Source organism: Asparagus officinalis, chromosome 2 (genome assembly GCF_001876935.1).
Source record: "Asparagus officinalis chromosome 2, Aspof.V1, whole genome shotgun sequence".
Classification (NCBI taxonomy): Eukaryota; Viridiplantae; Streptophyta; class Magnoliopsida; order Asparagales; family Asparagaceae; genus Asparagus; species Asparagus officinalis.
The window spans coordinates 2,703,465-2,719,972 of NC_033795.1; the positions used below are offsets into that span (position 1 = coordinate 2,703,465).

A 16,508-nucleotide genomic window follows, 5' to 3' on the forward strand; every position below is an offset into this window, starting at 1 on the left:
ATGGGCATTTTTTTTTTTTTGTTGCTGTGGAGAGTGAAGAAGAAGTTGGATGCTAGAGACTTTGATCAGTTGTTTTTGTGATTAGTAGCGAAGTGCTATATACAGTTTCGTAAATGGCTGAAGAATCGGACAAGTGGACGATTGTTAAGGGGGTTTAAGGGTTGTTTATGGATGAGTGGACAAAGTGCCTCTGAATGCTTCTCTTCTTGTAAAAACTTAGGATCCTACTTGAGAGTTGAAGACTTGGTAAAATATCTTGAAATCTTCTATCTTGAGATTTCTCCCCTTCTTAATTTTTTTTGGGAAAATTGCTTCCAGCCCCCAAAACAACACAGAACGTGCTCTGCCCCCCCAAGACCTTTTCAACGTGCCTTTTACCCCTAAAACCGCCCCCGATTTTCTTCCAGCCCCCAAAACGAATCCCCAGGCCACCTTCCGTTTAAACACCGCTCGAAATGCCCAAAATACCCTTCGCAGCATGTGTTCGTCGCCCTCTCACGACGGAAACCCATCGTTTCGACTGTAGGCATTAAATGGTGATATGAATGACTTTTTTGGGGGGGAAAATTCCCATTTCCCTCCAAAATTATCTGAGTTCCTCCCCATTCTATTACCCCAACTAATTTGTTCCTTCCACTTAATTCCCCTCAATAAAATCCTCTTCGATTCTTCAACTACTCACTGTAATAAAATGGCGGATGGATCTCTTCTATGCGTAGTAACGAAGGCAAAAAGCAACAAAGGTGGTGACGGTGTATTCGTCGTTATCAAAGAGAATACATAAATAATCAGCTTGAAATATCGAGTGGCGGAAAGGCTTAAAATACCAATGCAATCTCTTTCACTGAAGTTCATATGCGAAAGGGAAAAGAAATTCAGCATTTCAATTGACAATGACGACGACTTAAATTTGATGTTCGAGTATTGTCGGCGTAATGGATTTACAGACGCGAATTTGTATGCCACATCCGCTGCGGAATCCTCAACTTCGCAGAACACGCAGACTACGCCGGAAAATTTCTGTTGTTAAACTTATGGAATGGTAGCTAACATTAGCTCCTTGTTGTAATGCTTAGCTCTCTGTTGTTAGGCTTATGGATTAAGAAGATCACGGGGTCGTATTGTTGATGTTATGGTTTTGTTATGAAAGATCATGGACTGGCTGTCAAGGTTATGTGCTGGTTGTCATGCTTATGGATTGGTTGCTAAGGTTAGCGCCCTATTGTTAAGGTTATGGGTTGGTTGCTAAGGTTAGAGTCCTGTTGTTAAGGTTAGTGCTCTGTTGTCAAGCTTATGTATTGGTTGTTAAGGTTAGATTTCTGTTGTTAAACTTATGGAATGGTAGCTAACATTAGCTCCTTGTTGTAATGCTTAGCTCTCTGTTGTTAGGCTTATGGATTAAGAAGATCACGGGGTCGTATTGTTGATGTTATGGTTTTGTTATGAAAGATCATGGACTGGCTGTCAAGGTTATGTGCTGGTTGTCATGCTTATGGATTGGTTGCTAAGGTTAGCGCCCTATTGTTAAGGTTATGGGTTGGTTGCTAAGGTTAGAGTCCTGTTGTTAAGGTTAGTGCTCTGTTGTCAAGCTTATGTATTGGTTGTTAAGGTTAGATTTCTGTTGTTAAACTTATGGAATGGTAGCTAACATTAGCTCCTTGTTGTAATGCTTAGCTCTCTGTTGTTAGGCTTATGGATTAAGAAGATCACGGGGTCGTATTGTTGATGTTATGGTTTTGTTATGAAAGATCATGGACTGGCTGTCAAGGTTATGTGCTGGTTGTCATGCTTATGGATTGGTTGCTAAGGTTAGCGCCCTATTGTTAAGGTTATGGGTTGGTTGCTAAGGTTAGAGTCCTGTTGTTAAGGTTAGTGCTCTGTTGTCAAGCTTATGTATTGGTTGTTAAGGTTAGATTTCTGTTGTTAAACTTATGGAATGGTAGCTAACATTAGCTCCTTGTTGTAATGCTTAGCTCTCTGTTGTTAGGCTTATGGATTAAGAAGATCACGGGGTCGTATTGTTGATGTTATGGTTTTGTTATGAAAGATCATGGACTGGCTGTCAAGGTTATGTGCTGGTTGTCATGCTTATGGATTGGTTGCTAAGGTTAGCGCCCTATTGTTAAGGTTATGGGTTGGTTGCTAAGGTTAGAGTCCTGTTGTTAAGGTTAGTGCTCTGTTGTCAAGCTTATGTATTGGTTGTTAAGGTTAGATTTCTGTTGTTAAACTTATGGAATGGTAGCTAACATTAGCTCCTTGTTGTAATGCTTAGCTCTCTGTTGTTAGGCTTATGGATTAAGAAGATCACGGGGTCGTATTGTTGATGTTATGGTTTTGTTATGAAAGATCATGGACTGGCTGTCAAGGTTATGTGCTGGTTGTCATGCTTATGGATTGGTTGCTAAGGTTAGCGCCCTATTGTTAAGGTTATGGGTTGGTTGCTAAGGTTAGAGTCCTGTTGTTAAGGTTAGTGCTCTGTTGTCAAGCTTATGTATTGGTTGTTAAGGTTAGATTTCTGTTGTTAAACTTATGGAATGGTAGCTAACATTAGCTCCTTGTTGTAATGCTTAGCTCTCTGTTGTTAGGCTTATGGATTAAGAAGATCACGGGGTCGTATTGTTGATGTTATGGTTTTGTTATGAAAGATCATGGACTGGCTGTCAAGGTTATGTGCTGGTTGTCATGCTTATGGATTGGTTGCTAAGGTTAGCGCCCTATTGTTAAGGTTATGGGTTGGTTGCTAAGGTTAGAGTCCTGTTGTTAAGGTTAGTGCTCTGTTGTCAAGCTTATGTATTGGTTGTTAAGGTTAGATTTCTGTTGTTAAACTTATGGAATGGTAGCTAACATTAGCTCCTTGTTGTAATGCTTAGCTCTCTGTTGTTAGGCTTATGGATTAAGAAGATCACGGGGTCGTATTGTTGATGTTATGGTTTTGTTATGAAAGATCATGGACTGGCTGTCAAGGTTATGTGCTGGTTGTCATGCTTATGGATTGGTTGCTAAGGTTAGCGCCCTATTGTTAAGGTTATGGGTTGGTTGCTAAGGTTAGAGTCCTGTTGTTAAGGTTAGTGCTCTGTTGTCAAGCTTATGTATTGGTTGTTAAGGTTAGATTTCTGTTGTTAAACTTATGGAATGGTAGCTAACATTAGCTCCTTGTTGTAATGCTTAGCTCTCTGTTGTTAGGCTTATGGATTAAGAAGATCACGGGGTCGTATTGTTGATGTTATGGTTTTGTTATGAAAGATCATGGACTGGCTGTCAAGGTTATGTGCTGGTTGTCATGCTTATGGATTGGTTGCTAAGGTTAGCGCCCTATTGTTAAGGTTATGGGTTGGTTGCTAAGGTTAGAGTCCTGTTGTTAAGGTTAGTGCTCTGTTGTCAAGCTTATGTATTGGTTGTTAAGGTTAGATTTCTGTTGTTAAACTTATGGAATGGTAGCTAACATTAGCTCCTTGTTGTAATGCTTAGCTCTCTGTTGTTAGGCTTATGGATTAAGAAGATCACGGGGTCGTATTGTTGATGTTATGGTTTTGTTATGAAAGATCATGGACTGGCTGTCAAGGTTATGTGCTGGTTGTCATGCTTATGGATTGGTTGCTAAGGTTAGCGCCCTATTGTTAAGGTTATGGGTTGGTTGCTAAGGTTAGAGTCCTGTTGTTAAGGTTAGTGCTCTGTTGTCAAGCTTATGTATTGGTTGTTAAGGTTAGATTTCTGTTGTTAAACTTATGGAATGGTAGCTAACATTAGCTCCTTGTTGTAATGCTTAGCTCTCTGTTGTTAGGCTTATGGATTAAGAAGATCACGGGGTCGTCGTATTGTTGATGTTATGGTTTTGTTATTAAAGATCATGGACTGGCTGTCAAGGTTATGTGCTGGTTGTCATGCTTATGGATTGGTTGCTAAGGTTAGCGCCCTATTGTTAAGGTTATGGGTTGGTTGCTAAGGTTAGAGTCCTGTTGTTAAGGTTAGTGCTCTGTTGTCAAGCTTATGTATTGGTTGTTAAGGTTAGATTTCTGTTGTTAAACTTATGGAATGGTAGCTAACATTAGCTCCTTGTTGTAACGCTTAGCTCTCTGGTGATGTTATGGTTTTGTTATTAAAGATCATGGACTGGCTGTCAAGGTTATGTGCTGGTTGTCATGCTTATGGATTGGTTGCTAAGGTTAGCGCCCTATTGTTAAGGTTATGGGTTGGTTGCTAAGGTTAGAGTCCTGTTGTTAAGGTTAGTGCTCTGTTGTCAAGCTTATGTATTGGTTGTTAAGGTTAGATTTCTGTTGTTAAACTTATGGAATGGTAGCTAACATTAGCTCCTTGTTGTAATGCTTAGCTCTCTGTTGTTAGGCTTATGGATTAAGAAGATCACGGGGTCGTATTGTTGATGTTATGGTTTTGTTATGAAAGATCATGGACTGGCTGTCAAGGTTATGTGCTGGTTGTCATGCTTATGGATTGGTTGCTAAGGTTAGCGCCCTATTGTTAAGGTTATGGGTTGGTTGCTAAGGTTGATCTCTAAAGCAGTTAGTGGGTTTCTAGCTGTATTAAATGCTTCCATAGTAGATTATGTTTCCAAGACAGCCAGTATTATCATCTGTCTCCTCGTTATTCCCAGCCACCACGCTTTAATTAACCCTCATCCCTTCCCCTGTATCCATGACAAGACCTTTCGACGAAGCCATCAATCTTCACATCACCGCCATTTTCTCCCCATCCCAGCCCCATTAACAACTACACGACCTTCGTTTCGAAACCAGAAGGATCATGTCTCACGATGATAGCGCGTGTATACATTGCCATGGCTCGGGGCATATCTCCCGGGATTGTCCTCATGGTCTTGTAGCAAACAGGGACCCACGATTTCTCCCCGTTCCAGATAACGTCGCCCGCAACATTCAGGAGCTTAGCTCATTCGCTCTCCTCACTATTGAGGTGGGTCTGCCATCTTTGGACGAGCTCAGAGAGATGCTAGGGTATCGCTTCGACGTCTGGGATTGGACCTATGAGATCAAGCTGGTATCTATAAATAGGTTCATGGTTAAATTCCCCTCTGATGAGCTACTAGATCAAGCCGTCCAGCTCAGTCCTGTAAATCTTGGGTCCTTCGTGGGCAGATTCAGGCTTTGGCGGGAGGACCTCAGGCTAAGAGCATTGCCGTACCCCATGTTTAGGTGGATCCGCCTCTTCAATCTCCCCTACCACCTCTGGGAGTTGGAGTTCCTCCAATCACTGTTCGAGGGCATCGGCCAATGCGTGTACTGCTCCGCTGACGTCACCACGAAGACAAACTTCAGAGACTGCAGGGTGCTGCTAGAGATTAGGGAATATTCGGATATCCCTAAGAGGATTAGGTTTCGTTACACCTCTCCCATGGACCGTCGTCTGATGGAAGGTTTCGTCGTCACTCAGCTTGTGGGTGGAGACCGTGAGCAGCAGGCAAACAATGAGCAAGGTCCCAACGACATGTCCGTTGACCAACCTCAAAGCCAGCAACCGCAGCCTTCCCGCGCCGACCCGGAATTGATTGAAGTGTCTTGGGACGGCAGGCAAATGACGGTGGAGAAAGAGCTCTGGCAACGATTTCTCCGGGCCCAAGGTGTTGGGCCGTCTACCCTTCCTCGCGATAGGGGTTCCTACCACGATCGCGCTTCGAGCAAGGGGAGCGGGGGAGGAGCAGTCGGCCCCTAGGTTGTCTTTTATTGTAAATTACCAAATGTTTTGCTGAACTTGATGATGATACGCTCTATTAACTACCTATTAATATGTTTCTGCTAATATAGTGTGTTGTTAAGCTTTTGTGTTTGTTGATGAGTTTACGGTTTTGTTATTGAACTCATGGATTTGTTGTTAATGTTATCCCTTGGGGATCTAGCATATCGTAAACTATTGGCGGACAAATGCAGAAATCTTTTCGAATTTAGTTTGGTTGCATTTGAAGCACAAGTTAGCAGAATCTTGCGATGTTGTTAAGCTTTGCTGTTTGTTGTTGAGGTTACGGTTTTGTTGTTGAACTCATGGGTTTGCTGTTAATGTTATCCCTTGATATCAACCTTATAATAGTTACTTGTACATTGCTATTAACAACAAAGAATTGTAATATATCATTCACAGATCAACCTTATATTGTTTATATTTACCTTTTAATATTTACATGTATATTGTTAGTAACACCAAAGAAATGTAATATATCATTTACAAAAAATCTACATCTCAACGTCATCATCGTCAAGTTTTCCCACCTCTTTTTTCCTCTTCCTGCCTTCAATCAGTAAGTACGCTGCTAGCTTCGCACGAACCACCCATGTGTTATGCTCTTCGGGCGTGACGTGCAGGACATCTCTACCTTCGGTAATCGCTTGTACGAACTGGTAGACATAGATCCCACAGTCATACCTGCACACAACCACAAGGAAGCATTGAGACCATTGTTGCTTTCAATCAAAACATAACAACAAATTCGTAACCTTAACAACCAGTTTCCAACAATGAATACCAACAAGGGTTCCGGCAAACTTACGATCCCTTTTGCTCCTCGCATGGAACTTTGATTGGGTCGAATACGCTGCGCAATTGGTTCTCATTGAAGCCAGCTTTAATGTAGTTGAAGGCTTTGACGATATTGAGCACAGGGTCCCAATGTCCAGATCTCTCCTTCAAGGAGTCGTAATGCCTGGCAATATCATTTTCGACATCAAACTCCAGAAGATGCCAATGATCGCCCTGGACAATGGGAACTAAGAGGTTAGTACACCCTTCATCGACCAAGCGTTTGATGTAGATATCATGCAGCTCTTGGTAATCTGGTTTCAGCACATGTATCTGGTGCTGCAATAAAGAATTAACCCGATCAGGTTCCTTTTAACATAGATTATGTGCTGATAGTTAGGAGTACGCCACGCCAGACATAAACTTACACTAAACCAAACAGGGACTACGCCGAATTTTATACTGGACGATGCTCTCTGATTTTCACGAACTAAATCAAGCAGCGTATCAACAAGCTATCATAAGTTGGCAACAAGTAATTAATAATAGTATTGTTAAATATGCTAATGAATAAATACCAATCGAAAATCTTACTGAATCATCCAGTCGCCCACCGCGTAATATATTGAGGATCTCAAGCCGGGTAATAGACCCTGCTGATCCCTCGTACACTTTAATAAAACTGCAAACAGGGAAAAAAACAAAAATAATAGTTAGCAACTAACAATTAGCAGCAAGAACAAATCAAAAACTATAACGAAAAACCCTTAACCTAAACAACAAATCAATAACCATAACAAAAAAACCCGTAACCATAACAACAAACACGTAACCTTAACATCAAATACGTATCCTTAACAACTACCACATAACCTGCACAACAAATCAATAACTATAACAAAAAAACCCTTAACCTAAACAACAAATCAATAACCATAACAAAAAAACCCGTAACCATAACAACAAACCCGCAAACTAAACAACAAACGTAAATACTTGAGATGTGAGGTAAATACTTACTTGTTACATCTACAAATGCAAAAATGGTTAAGAGCTTTTTGCTCCTCTTCCGTCAGTAGCGCGGCAACGTCTGCTGACACCTTATAGTTATGTACAAATGTGTCCTTGTCGCCCAAAAACTTGATGATGAAGCCATCTGGAAAGGGAATCCCCTCGTTCAGCTTATCTCTGTACATTTCTTCTTCTGAACTCATAGGGGAACTCATGTGTTTTTCCCAGATAGAGTGGGGGTCACTTTGTAGCCGAGCAGGAGCCAACTCTGCATTGTTTTCCTGCACCTGTGCTTCCTCCTCCCCACCCACTTCTATTATAGCCTTGTCCCCTATGTTGTCTTTTTCTTTCTTCTTCTTCCCTTCAGTGTAAGGGGTGACTACCCACTTGGAAGGCTTCACCGACCTTTTGCATCTCTTCCGTTTAGGGGGTGCAACAGCGGCCATCTTCCCGCGTGCCCCCGTTGCACCCCTCTTTCTCTTATTCAAAACCTTTGAAAACACAATAGGAGCATCTTCGTCATCAGTTGATGTCTCTTCTGCTGGTGGAGGGGCATTCTCTGATTGCTTTATTTCCATCCTAGTGTCCTCCCGCAGAGTGTCTGATTCCAAACAACCCATTCGAAGTATAAATATTAAGAAAACATAGCCCCTTCTATCTAAACTTAACAATTTCATAGTAAACCTAACAACTGATGCCTAAACACATGGTGAAAAAGTTGCTAACCTATACAAGTTTGCGTCTCCCCATCACCTGCAGAAGGGACTTCAACCGCCGGCGTTATTTCCCTTCCAGTGCCCTCGCGTTGAGTGCCTGTTTCTGATAATATTCAGAGTATAAACAATAAAAAGCTTAACAACCAATACGTAGACATAACAACCAATCTCTAACATATAGTACAAAAGCAAGCTAACCTGTACAAGTTAGTAGCTCCTTCGCTGGCGGGGACACCTTCTCTCCCTCGTTTATTTCTGCCTCAAGGGCCTTGTCAACAGCAGATGCCTCTGGTGGAGGTAATTCTCCTGGCGGAGCATCTTCACTCTCCTTGTGGATATCAGAAAACAATGGTTGTGGAGAGGCCCTCCCTGTTGGAGGGGCCTCGCTCTCCTTATTAGCTTCATCACATAATAATGATTTATTGACATCCCCATCGTACTGTACATCAATGCCACCCACGGTGCCTGGAGTGTCTGATGGCGCATATCGCCTGATTACTCAAGAGGGCGCCAGGCAATTAATGCCAATAAATGGGAAGTTCCTGAAAAAGTACTATCCCTAGTACATTCAGGATAACTCGTTTACCGGGAAGTTCCTTGAAGAATATTACACTTAATATTCTAGAGGATAACCCAAAATCATTGTCACCACCAAAATCCCTCACTGATCAATTTCAATTGACAGTGGGTCCACCAAAAATGTTTTTTCTGGCCCTCTTGATTCTCTCCATGAGCAAGAGGTCCACTTTCAGTTCGGAGTCCCTTTTCGATAAACGAAAGAACTCCTTCCCTTTTTCTCTTTGGTTAAACCTTGTTCATGGTTATAACCGGAGTTGAAAATACCACTTCGATAAACGAAGGACCCATTTTCAGTTTAGATAACTCATCCTATAAAAGGCAAGTTTATCTAAATTTTCCAGATTCTCGGAGTGGACACCCCACTTCTAGTTTCTTCTTCGCTGGAAATAGAATATAAAATTCTTCCTTTCCAGAATCAGGGAATAGAATATAAAATTCTTCCTTCCTTGTCTGTTGGGTTCGCCTTCACCCTAAAAGAAGACCGGGAAATAGAATATAAAATTCTTCCTTTCCCGCACCAACCTTTTCTAAGAATCTATCAATCTAGGATTCATCCTAGGAAGTTTATCCCGAATCCTAAGCAGGGATAAGTCTGCGCCTAACACGCGCTGCCGGTTTAGTCTTTTTCCGCACAAAAAGACACCAGAGTCTGATTCTGGGGTATTTTATCCTGAAACCTAAGCAAGGATAAGTCTGCGCTTAACCTGCGCTGCCGGTTAGTTCTTAACCGTTAAAAAGAACACTCGTCCGCATATTCAACATTGCGGCAGGTTGTTATTAATAACACCAAAATCCATGCCTTACACGCATGGGGAATGTCATCCTGAATCCTAAGAAGGGATATGCCGACGCCTAACACGCGTCGCCGGTTTAGTCTTTCGCCGTAGAAAAAGACACCAGAATACCAGTCTGGGGTATTTTATCCCGAAACCTAAGTAGGGATAAAGTCAACACCTAACACGTGTTGCCGGGTAGCTTATTCCCGTAACAATGGCGAAGTCTACGTATTCGAAGTCGTAGCATCAAGTCTAAGGGATTTCATTCCTTTAGCACAACGTTACATGCGGAACGGATTTAGACAATCCGCATGCTAGCCCGACTCAAACGGTAGTCGGTAAAGGCTAATCAAACCCGTTGAAGGCTGGGGGTTAGCCAAAAATCCTAAAGTCAACACCTAACACGTGTCGCCGGGTAGCCTATTCCCGTAACAATGGCGAAGTCTATGTATTCGACATCATAGCACGAAGTCTAAGAGAATTCATTCTCTTAGCACAACGTTACATGCGAACGGAGTTAGACAATCCGCATGCTAGCCCGACTCAAACGGTAGTCGGTAAAGGCTAATCAAACCCGTTGAAGGCTGGGGGTTAGCCAAAAATCCTAAAGTCAACACCTAACACGTGTCGCCGGGTAGCCTATTCCCGTAACAATGGCGAAGTCTATGTATTCGACATCATAGCACGAAGTCTAAGGGAGTTCATTCCCTTAGCACAACGTTACATGCGGAACGGATTCCGACAATCCGCATGCTAGCCCGACTCAAACGGTAGTCGGTAAAGGCTAATCAAACCCGTTGAAGGCTGGGGGTTTGCCAAAAATTCCATGAGTATTATGGTCAATCATTTCAAACGAAGTGAGGAATCATAATAAAGATAAAGATAAATCAGTTCCATTAAAGAGAATCAAATGTCAAGGTTTTCAGCAAATAAAATCATACATCAAGCCCATGGCTAAGAACCTGCTGACTGAATTCAGACAGCTTCTCATCATAAGAGCGTCTAAGCTCCTCCTGCAACTCAGCTCTGACAGACTCTTCGTTCGCGGCTAAAGTCCTCACAGCAACCTCCTCTGTCTCAGCCAGTGTCTGCTTCAAGGACTTCAGCTCATCAGATAAAGCAGCATGTGCTTGCTGATTTTGCATCTTTGCGTCTTCCTTCTCACGGAGTTCTCGTCGGAGCTGATCTATCTGAGAATCAAGCTCCTCAAGTGAAGATGATCTAGTGGCAAGGTCAGCCTCAACTCGATCTATTCGGCCCCGCTGCACCTGAATCTCGAGCTCGGCAACCATCCGAGTACTGCGCCATGTCTGTAAGCGAGCATCCAACTCGGCAGCAACGAATGAAGAGGCACCTGTATCCCGGAGCTCATGAAACATCTGAAGCTCACGCTCTAAGCGATCAAGGTCATCAACCATAGCCGTCGCCAGATCCGGACATCCTATGTCCCTAATCAAATTTATCTTGGAATCGAGGTAGGGCTTAAATTGGCGAAGAGAAAGTCCGTCGTGGAGGAGTTTGCCAATTATAGCAGTCAGGGAGGAGAAATAAGAGCGGACTTCTACGCTGATGATGATCTTCTCAGGGTCATTCCCCGATAACAACTCCTTAACGAGGACATGAAGCTGAGAAGGAAGCCCTACACAAAGAAGAGAAATTCGTCAAAAGCCTCAATAAGGAAATGAATGGCTTTGCTCAGTTAATTAAATTATACCTCCTCCCCCTCGAGTCACTGGGGGTGGTGGAGATGTAAGGACTGTAGCTGCATCGACTGGTGGAGTTGGTCGTACAGCCGGCTCAACAGGGTCAGCCTCAACAAAAGCCCCTGTTAGGCACAAAACAGAAACATCATATTATAGTTGCATTAGTCAAGGAATTGGCTAGTCCTATAGTTAGCTTGAGAAGAGGCACGCACCTTCAAAATAACCGTTCCCGGGAGTCTGAGGGAGTGCAGACTCAGGAAACATATCCTGAGGTGGCTGGCCATCAATCTGAGGGGAGTCATACATGAAGCTGAACATAGAAGTGTCCATAGGCAGGCCCTCCCCATCGAAGTCATCAATCGAAAAATCTGACATAAAAAGATATAAGGGAAGAGGAAGGAAACTATGGCCAATAGAGACAAGTTACCTCTTGAAGATGTACCTGGAATCACCGAACTGGGTCCTTCATTGACAGACTCCCAACATGGGCGGTCTCTACAGGCTTTTCTACCTGGTGCGGTGAGTCAGACTCACCGGGAGATGCACAATCATCAGGACTCATCTCGCCTTCCTCACGATATCCTGCATAGGATGGGAAACGTTGAAAAGGTCTTGGGGGGGCAGAGCATGTTTTGGGTTGTTTTGGGGGCTGGAAACAATTTTCCCTTTTTTTTTTAAAGTTGATGTGTCAAGACGAAACTCATAAATAATAAGTTTTTCTTCAGATTCTTATTAGAAAAATAAACGGATTCGGATCTTCTCTAATATTTAAAAAGTAGTGGAGAGACCACTACATAATCACAACCATTGATTATTTAGTTGGTGGCTGTGATTTTTTTTTATTTAGTGCAAATTAAGAATGGTTGCAATACACGGGGGTATGATAATTGTTAGATTTAGATTGTATCATAACCGTCTATTAAGTAATCAACGATTGAGATTAAAAGTAGTGATATTTTCACTATTTTTTTGTAGTGGAGAGGATCCAAATTCAAAATAAACTTGTGCTCCTGTATATTTTTGGCAAATGGTCAAACTGGATTATAAGGCACAAAAGTGGTTGGATGTTTGGCAAGTGGATTATTTTGGATTTTAATTCACCAAGAAATAATGTGGGTATCTCATGTTATTTTTTGATGGACTATGATTCATAAGGTCTGATCAAGTAAAAAATAATTATATACCTTATGATTTCATAATATCCCGTATTTTATTTAATTACTCATCAACAGCTTCATATTTTTTTTTCTTTGTGGGTCATTTTGACAGTAATGATAGATTATATAATCCATTCATTTGTCAAATACTGTACTACAGAAATAGATTATAATTCACCAAACATTCTGGACTCTAACCCGCTGGCGTTATAATCCACAAAGTCCATCACGAAACAATTCATTGGACACAAAGATCTACAAGGGCATCAGAAGCTGTATAGTCTTGATTTTGGCCCGTTTATGGCCTGCGTTAACTCACTAGCCCAAACCCAATTCCCCAAAACCCATATGAGAATCTCACAGTCTCTCTCCTACTGTTCGACTCGTCTGCAGTGACCAAGTTCAGTAAACTGGGCCAGCCCACGGCCCACAGAGTAGTCATGCTCGGGTTCTCACTCACGCCATCTCCTCCTCAAATTACCAAAAAAAAAAGTTATAGGGTTTTGCTTTCTGATTTCTAGAAGAACTCGGGATTTGTAGAGTATCCTTTGCCGGTCCATATTTTGTGAATTGTTTTGCCTAATAATTTGAAGTTTTTTTAATTAAAAAAATAATTTGAACTTTTAGATTAAAAAATAATAATATATATTAAATAGAAAGGATAGAATTCCCCGTAAATTCATGGATTTAGGTTCCAAATTTTAAGCAACAGAGATTCGTCTCAAAATTTTTCATTATCTTAGCTGGTGTCTTGCTAACGAGACACATTCATTTATATTATCAAGATATTCAAAATATGATTGACAAATTGATATTTTTCCTCTGTAAATTAAGACCTCTAACAGATACTGATATTTTCCCTCTGTAAATTAATATTTGGTCCTACTTAAATTATAATAGAAGTTGATCAATTTTCCTTTTCCCATGAAATCTACGTTGTCCATACTCTCAAAGTCCCTCCGAAATTTAAACCCAAATCAAACTCTCATTTCTTCCTCCCAAAATTTCCTAACTACTCAAAAACTCCATGCCCAGTTCCTTAAAACTGGAGTTCTCGTTGAAGAATCAGTTACTCTCCTCAAGTTGTACTGCCAATCCTCTCAATTCCAATTTGCTCACCAACTGTTCGATGAAATTCCAAACTGGGACTTAGTCTCTGCAACCTCCCTCATTGGTTCCTTCACTCGATGCAATCGCCATAGAGATGCTATCTCTCTCTTCTCTCGCTTACCATTCTTCAGTATCAGACCCAACCAATTCACTTTTGGCACAATTCTTCGCTCCGCGATTTCTCTTAGCAATCTCAACCTCAGCAAGCAACTCCACTCCTTAACAATCAAAATGGGTCTTCACTCCAATGTATTTGTTGGTAGCTCTCTTGTCGACATCTATGCCAAATTGGGCAATATAGAAGAAGCTAAACTCGCATTTGACGATACTGATGAACCTAATGTAGTTTCCTACACTGCATTAGTTAGTGGGTACTTGAAGAAAGAGCAGTTTGTTGATGCACTTCGCCTCTTTAGGCAAATGCCCGAGAAAAATGTGGTTTCTTGGAATGCATTTGTTAGCGGTTGTAGCCAAATCGGGCGCAACGAGGAGTCTGTGAATATATTCGTGGAAATGTGCAGAGAAGGCATTAGGCCAACTCCAATGACCTTTCCTTGTGTTCTAACTGCAGCTTCTAATATAGCATCCCTTGGGCTTGGAAGAAGTTTTCATGCCTTGGCTGTAAAATCACTGGCAAAGCTTGATGTCTTTGTGAGCAATGCACTTGTGAGCTTATACTCTAAATGTGGAAGCTTGGAAGACACTGTTTCGGTTTTTGAACGGATCAGAGAACGAAATGTGGTATCTTGGAACTCTGTAATATGTGGATTTGCACAGAATGGCAAAGGAGAGAAAGCCTTGGAATTCTATGAGAAAATGCGGGTAATGGGTGTGAAGCCCAATAGTGTTACCCTTCTTGGTTTGCTATTTGGATGCAATCATGCCGGGCTTGTCGATGAAGGGTACAAGTACTTCAATTTAGCGAAAGAGGAAGATCCTAACATATTGCGAGCTGAGCATTATGCTTGTATGGTCGATTTGTTGTCTCGGTCAGGGAGGTTCGATGAGTCTGAGAGGTTCTTGAAGGAGCTCCCCTTTGACCCAGGAGTTGGATTTTGGAAGGCAATGCTTGGTGGTTGTCAAATACGCTCGAAAAAGGATTTGGCATCGACAGTAGCAAGCCATATTCTTGCCCTAGATCCCAAGGACATATCGTCCTATGTTCTGGTGTCGAATGTTTTCTCTTCGGTTGAGGATTGGGGGAGTGTATCGAATATTAGGAGAGAAATGAAGGAAAAGGGTATGAAGAGGATTCCTGGATGTAGCTGGATTGAGATTAAGAGCAAGGTGGTTGTGTTCTTCAATGGAGATCGAAGACATCCGAAAACCGATGAGATTCATACTATGCTAGATTCTTGCTTGAGTTATTCCAGTTTGGAAGCTTATGGCTTTGGAGTTTTCAAAGATTCTTGAAGATTCTGTGTTGTCAACTAGTATCAAGCTCAGATTCCTTCGGTTCTGAGCTTGTTTTTATCTCATTGAAAAGGTCAACACCTTGATCATAATTCTTCTCGACTGAGAATTTCAGAGAATATGCCAGAAGATTCAGTAATTTCTCCTATGAATCAGATTTGGGGCAGACTTTCTATTGCCTTTGCAGGAATAAGTGTTGGTATCTTTCTGTTCTTTTGCTTCTATAAGATGTTCAGAAATCACTACATCACATTATTCACACATAGAAGGCAAAATCCTGAGGACCATTCTCTTCAGTCTGCCAGAAGTAGAGGCCTATCTCCTGCTGTTACAAGCTCTCTTCAAGCGATTCAGTTTAACGAAGAGATTAGAAAAGGTGATAACAAGAGCTCTGATTGCGCAATTTGCCTTGCTGAGTTCAAGATAGGGGAATGGTTACGGGTACTGCCCGGGTGCTCTCATGGATTTCATTTACAGTGCATCGATGCTTGGCTTTGCTCTCATTTGGACTGCCCTTTGTGCAGAAAGCAAGTTCGGTGCAGTTCTCGTTCTTCTGTTGTTTCGTTGGAGACTCTACCGAGGGAAGATATCAGCCATGAGAGGCTTCTGAGTTCACATCATGAGACTGGAGGTATGCGTGGTTTGATGTCGGTTTAAGTATCCGATATTCTAAAAACGTCCTCGTTGCAAGTTCTCAGTTGGCAGTAGTTTTATTAAGTTTCATGATACAGAGCTGTAAAAGAAGCAATTCAAATGTGATTCCTTTCGAATTGTTGTCTTCCAAGCGGAAGAAAGTAACATAATTGTTAGGTTTGCTGAGAAATTTTCAATTAGTTTTGTTCATGCATTGTAATGATCTCCTTGTGACTGGAAATTGAAGGATAGGAAATTCACTGGACTTATCGGTTGCTCTTACGTTGATACTATGGCAACAAAGCTACACACCAAACTCAAATTTACTGAAATGAAACATGAACTGTGTTGCTGTAACAGATTCGGAAAAAATGAGCTCGTCGAAGATTCAATGACGTGTAGGCCACCATCAGAACCGTCAACCAGTACAGTAAGATTTAAACGGGTTCTGCATTTACAGTCGATTCCTAAGTTGGAGCTTTGAAAGATGGGATAAAAGTTTCTGTTGTTTCAGAATAACATGATCTGAGAGCTAGAACATTACTGCACAAAAGAATAAGATTTCAACTTGCTTTCTGCACAAAGCACTGTCTATACAGTGCTAAACCACTGTCTATACAAAAGAATAAGATTTATGTTCTCTATGAATACGGTATAAAGTATGAAGCAAGGGGTCCATAATAAAGGTATCATGAATCAAGCTCTTAGTAGCACCAGGAGAGCACTCCTTGCGGTATGAATCTCAAGAATGTGGAAGCATGAGACCACCAACGTTGAACAAACTGTGGCTTCCTATTTTTGCTATACAAACTATATACAGCAGAGGGAAATGCAAATCCTTGGAAAAGGATATCCTTCAGAAGAAAATCACCAACTAATTGTCATTCTAACCCTGAGAAATGCTAACCCCATGACCGCATTCAGGCCGCC

The 16,508-nt window shown here is 41.7% G+C and overlaps 4 protein-coding genes across 4 annotated transcripts in view; 2 read left to right on the forward strand and 2 right to left on the reverse strand.

The window, feature by feature from the left end:
• The window catches only part of LOC109829643 (aquaporin TIP1-3-like), a 5,918-nt gene extending 1,199 nt beyond the window's left edge, over positions 1-4,719 (reverse strand). Inside the window, 1 exon segment of the mRNA XM_020396691.1 lies at positions 4,629-4,719. Coding sequence (XP_020252280.1) covers positions 4,629-4,719 — 91 coding nt within the window.
• LOC109829645 lies at positions 6,952-12,887 on the reverse strand. The gene is made up of 5 exons (XM_020396694.1): positions 12,883-12,887; positions 8,406-8,698; positions 8,218-8,310; positions 7,075-7,162; positions 6,952-6,995 (listed from the first exon to the last, which is right to left on the reverse strand). Exons 1-5 carry the CDS (start codon positions 12,885-12,887, stop codon positions 6,971-6,973), a joined length of 504 nt encoding a protein of 167 aa, XP_020252283.1. The 3' UTR covers positions 6,952-6,970.
• LOC109829906 (pentatricopeptide repeat-containing protein At5g42450, mitochondrial) lies at positions 13,298-15,046 on the forward strand. The gene has a single exon (XM_020396995.1). The coding sequence runs from the start codon at positions 13,347-13,349 to the stop codon at positions 14,943-14,945; it is 1,599 nt and encodes a 532-aa protein (XP_020252584.1). The 5' UTR covers positions 13,298-13,346; the 3' UTR covers positions 14,946-15,046.
• On the forward strand, positions 14,962-15,617 carry LOC109829907 (RING-H2 finger protein ATL66-like). Its single transcript, XM_020396996.1, has one exon. The coding sequence runs from the start codon at positions 15,066-15,068 to the stop codon at positions 15,600-15,602; it is 537 nt and encodes a 178-aa protein (XP_020252585.1). The 5' UTR covers positions 14,962-15,065; the 3' UTR covers positions 15,603-15,617.

Coding starts and splice junctions, on each gene's coding strand:
- LOC109829645 (XM_020396694.1), bottom strand. Junction 7,163..8,217: donor GGAGACGCAAACTTGTATAG/GTTAGCAACTTT, acceptor CCCTGTTTGCAG/TTTTATTAAAGTGTACGAGG. Junction 6,996..7,074: donor GTGGGCGACTGGATGATTCA/GTAAGATTTTCG, acceptor AACTTATGATAG/CTTGTTGATACGCTGCTTGA.
- LOC109829906 (XM_020396995.1), top strand. CDS start 13,347: ATGAAATCTACGTTGTCCATACTCTCAAAGTCCCTCCGAAATTTAAAC.
- LOC109829907 (XM_020396996.1), top strand. CDS start 15,066: ATGCCAGAAGATTCAGTAATTTCTCCTATGAATCAGATTTGGGGCAGA.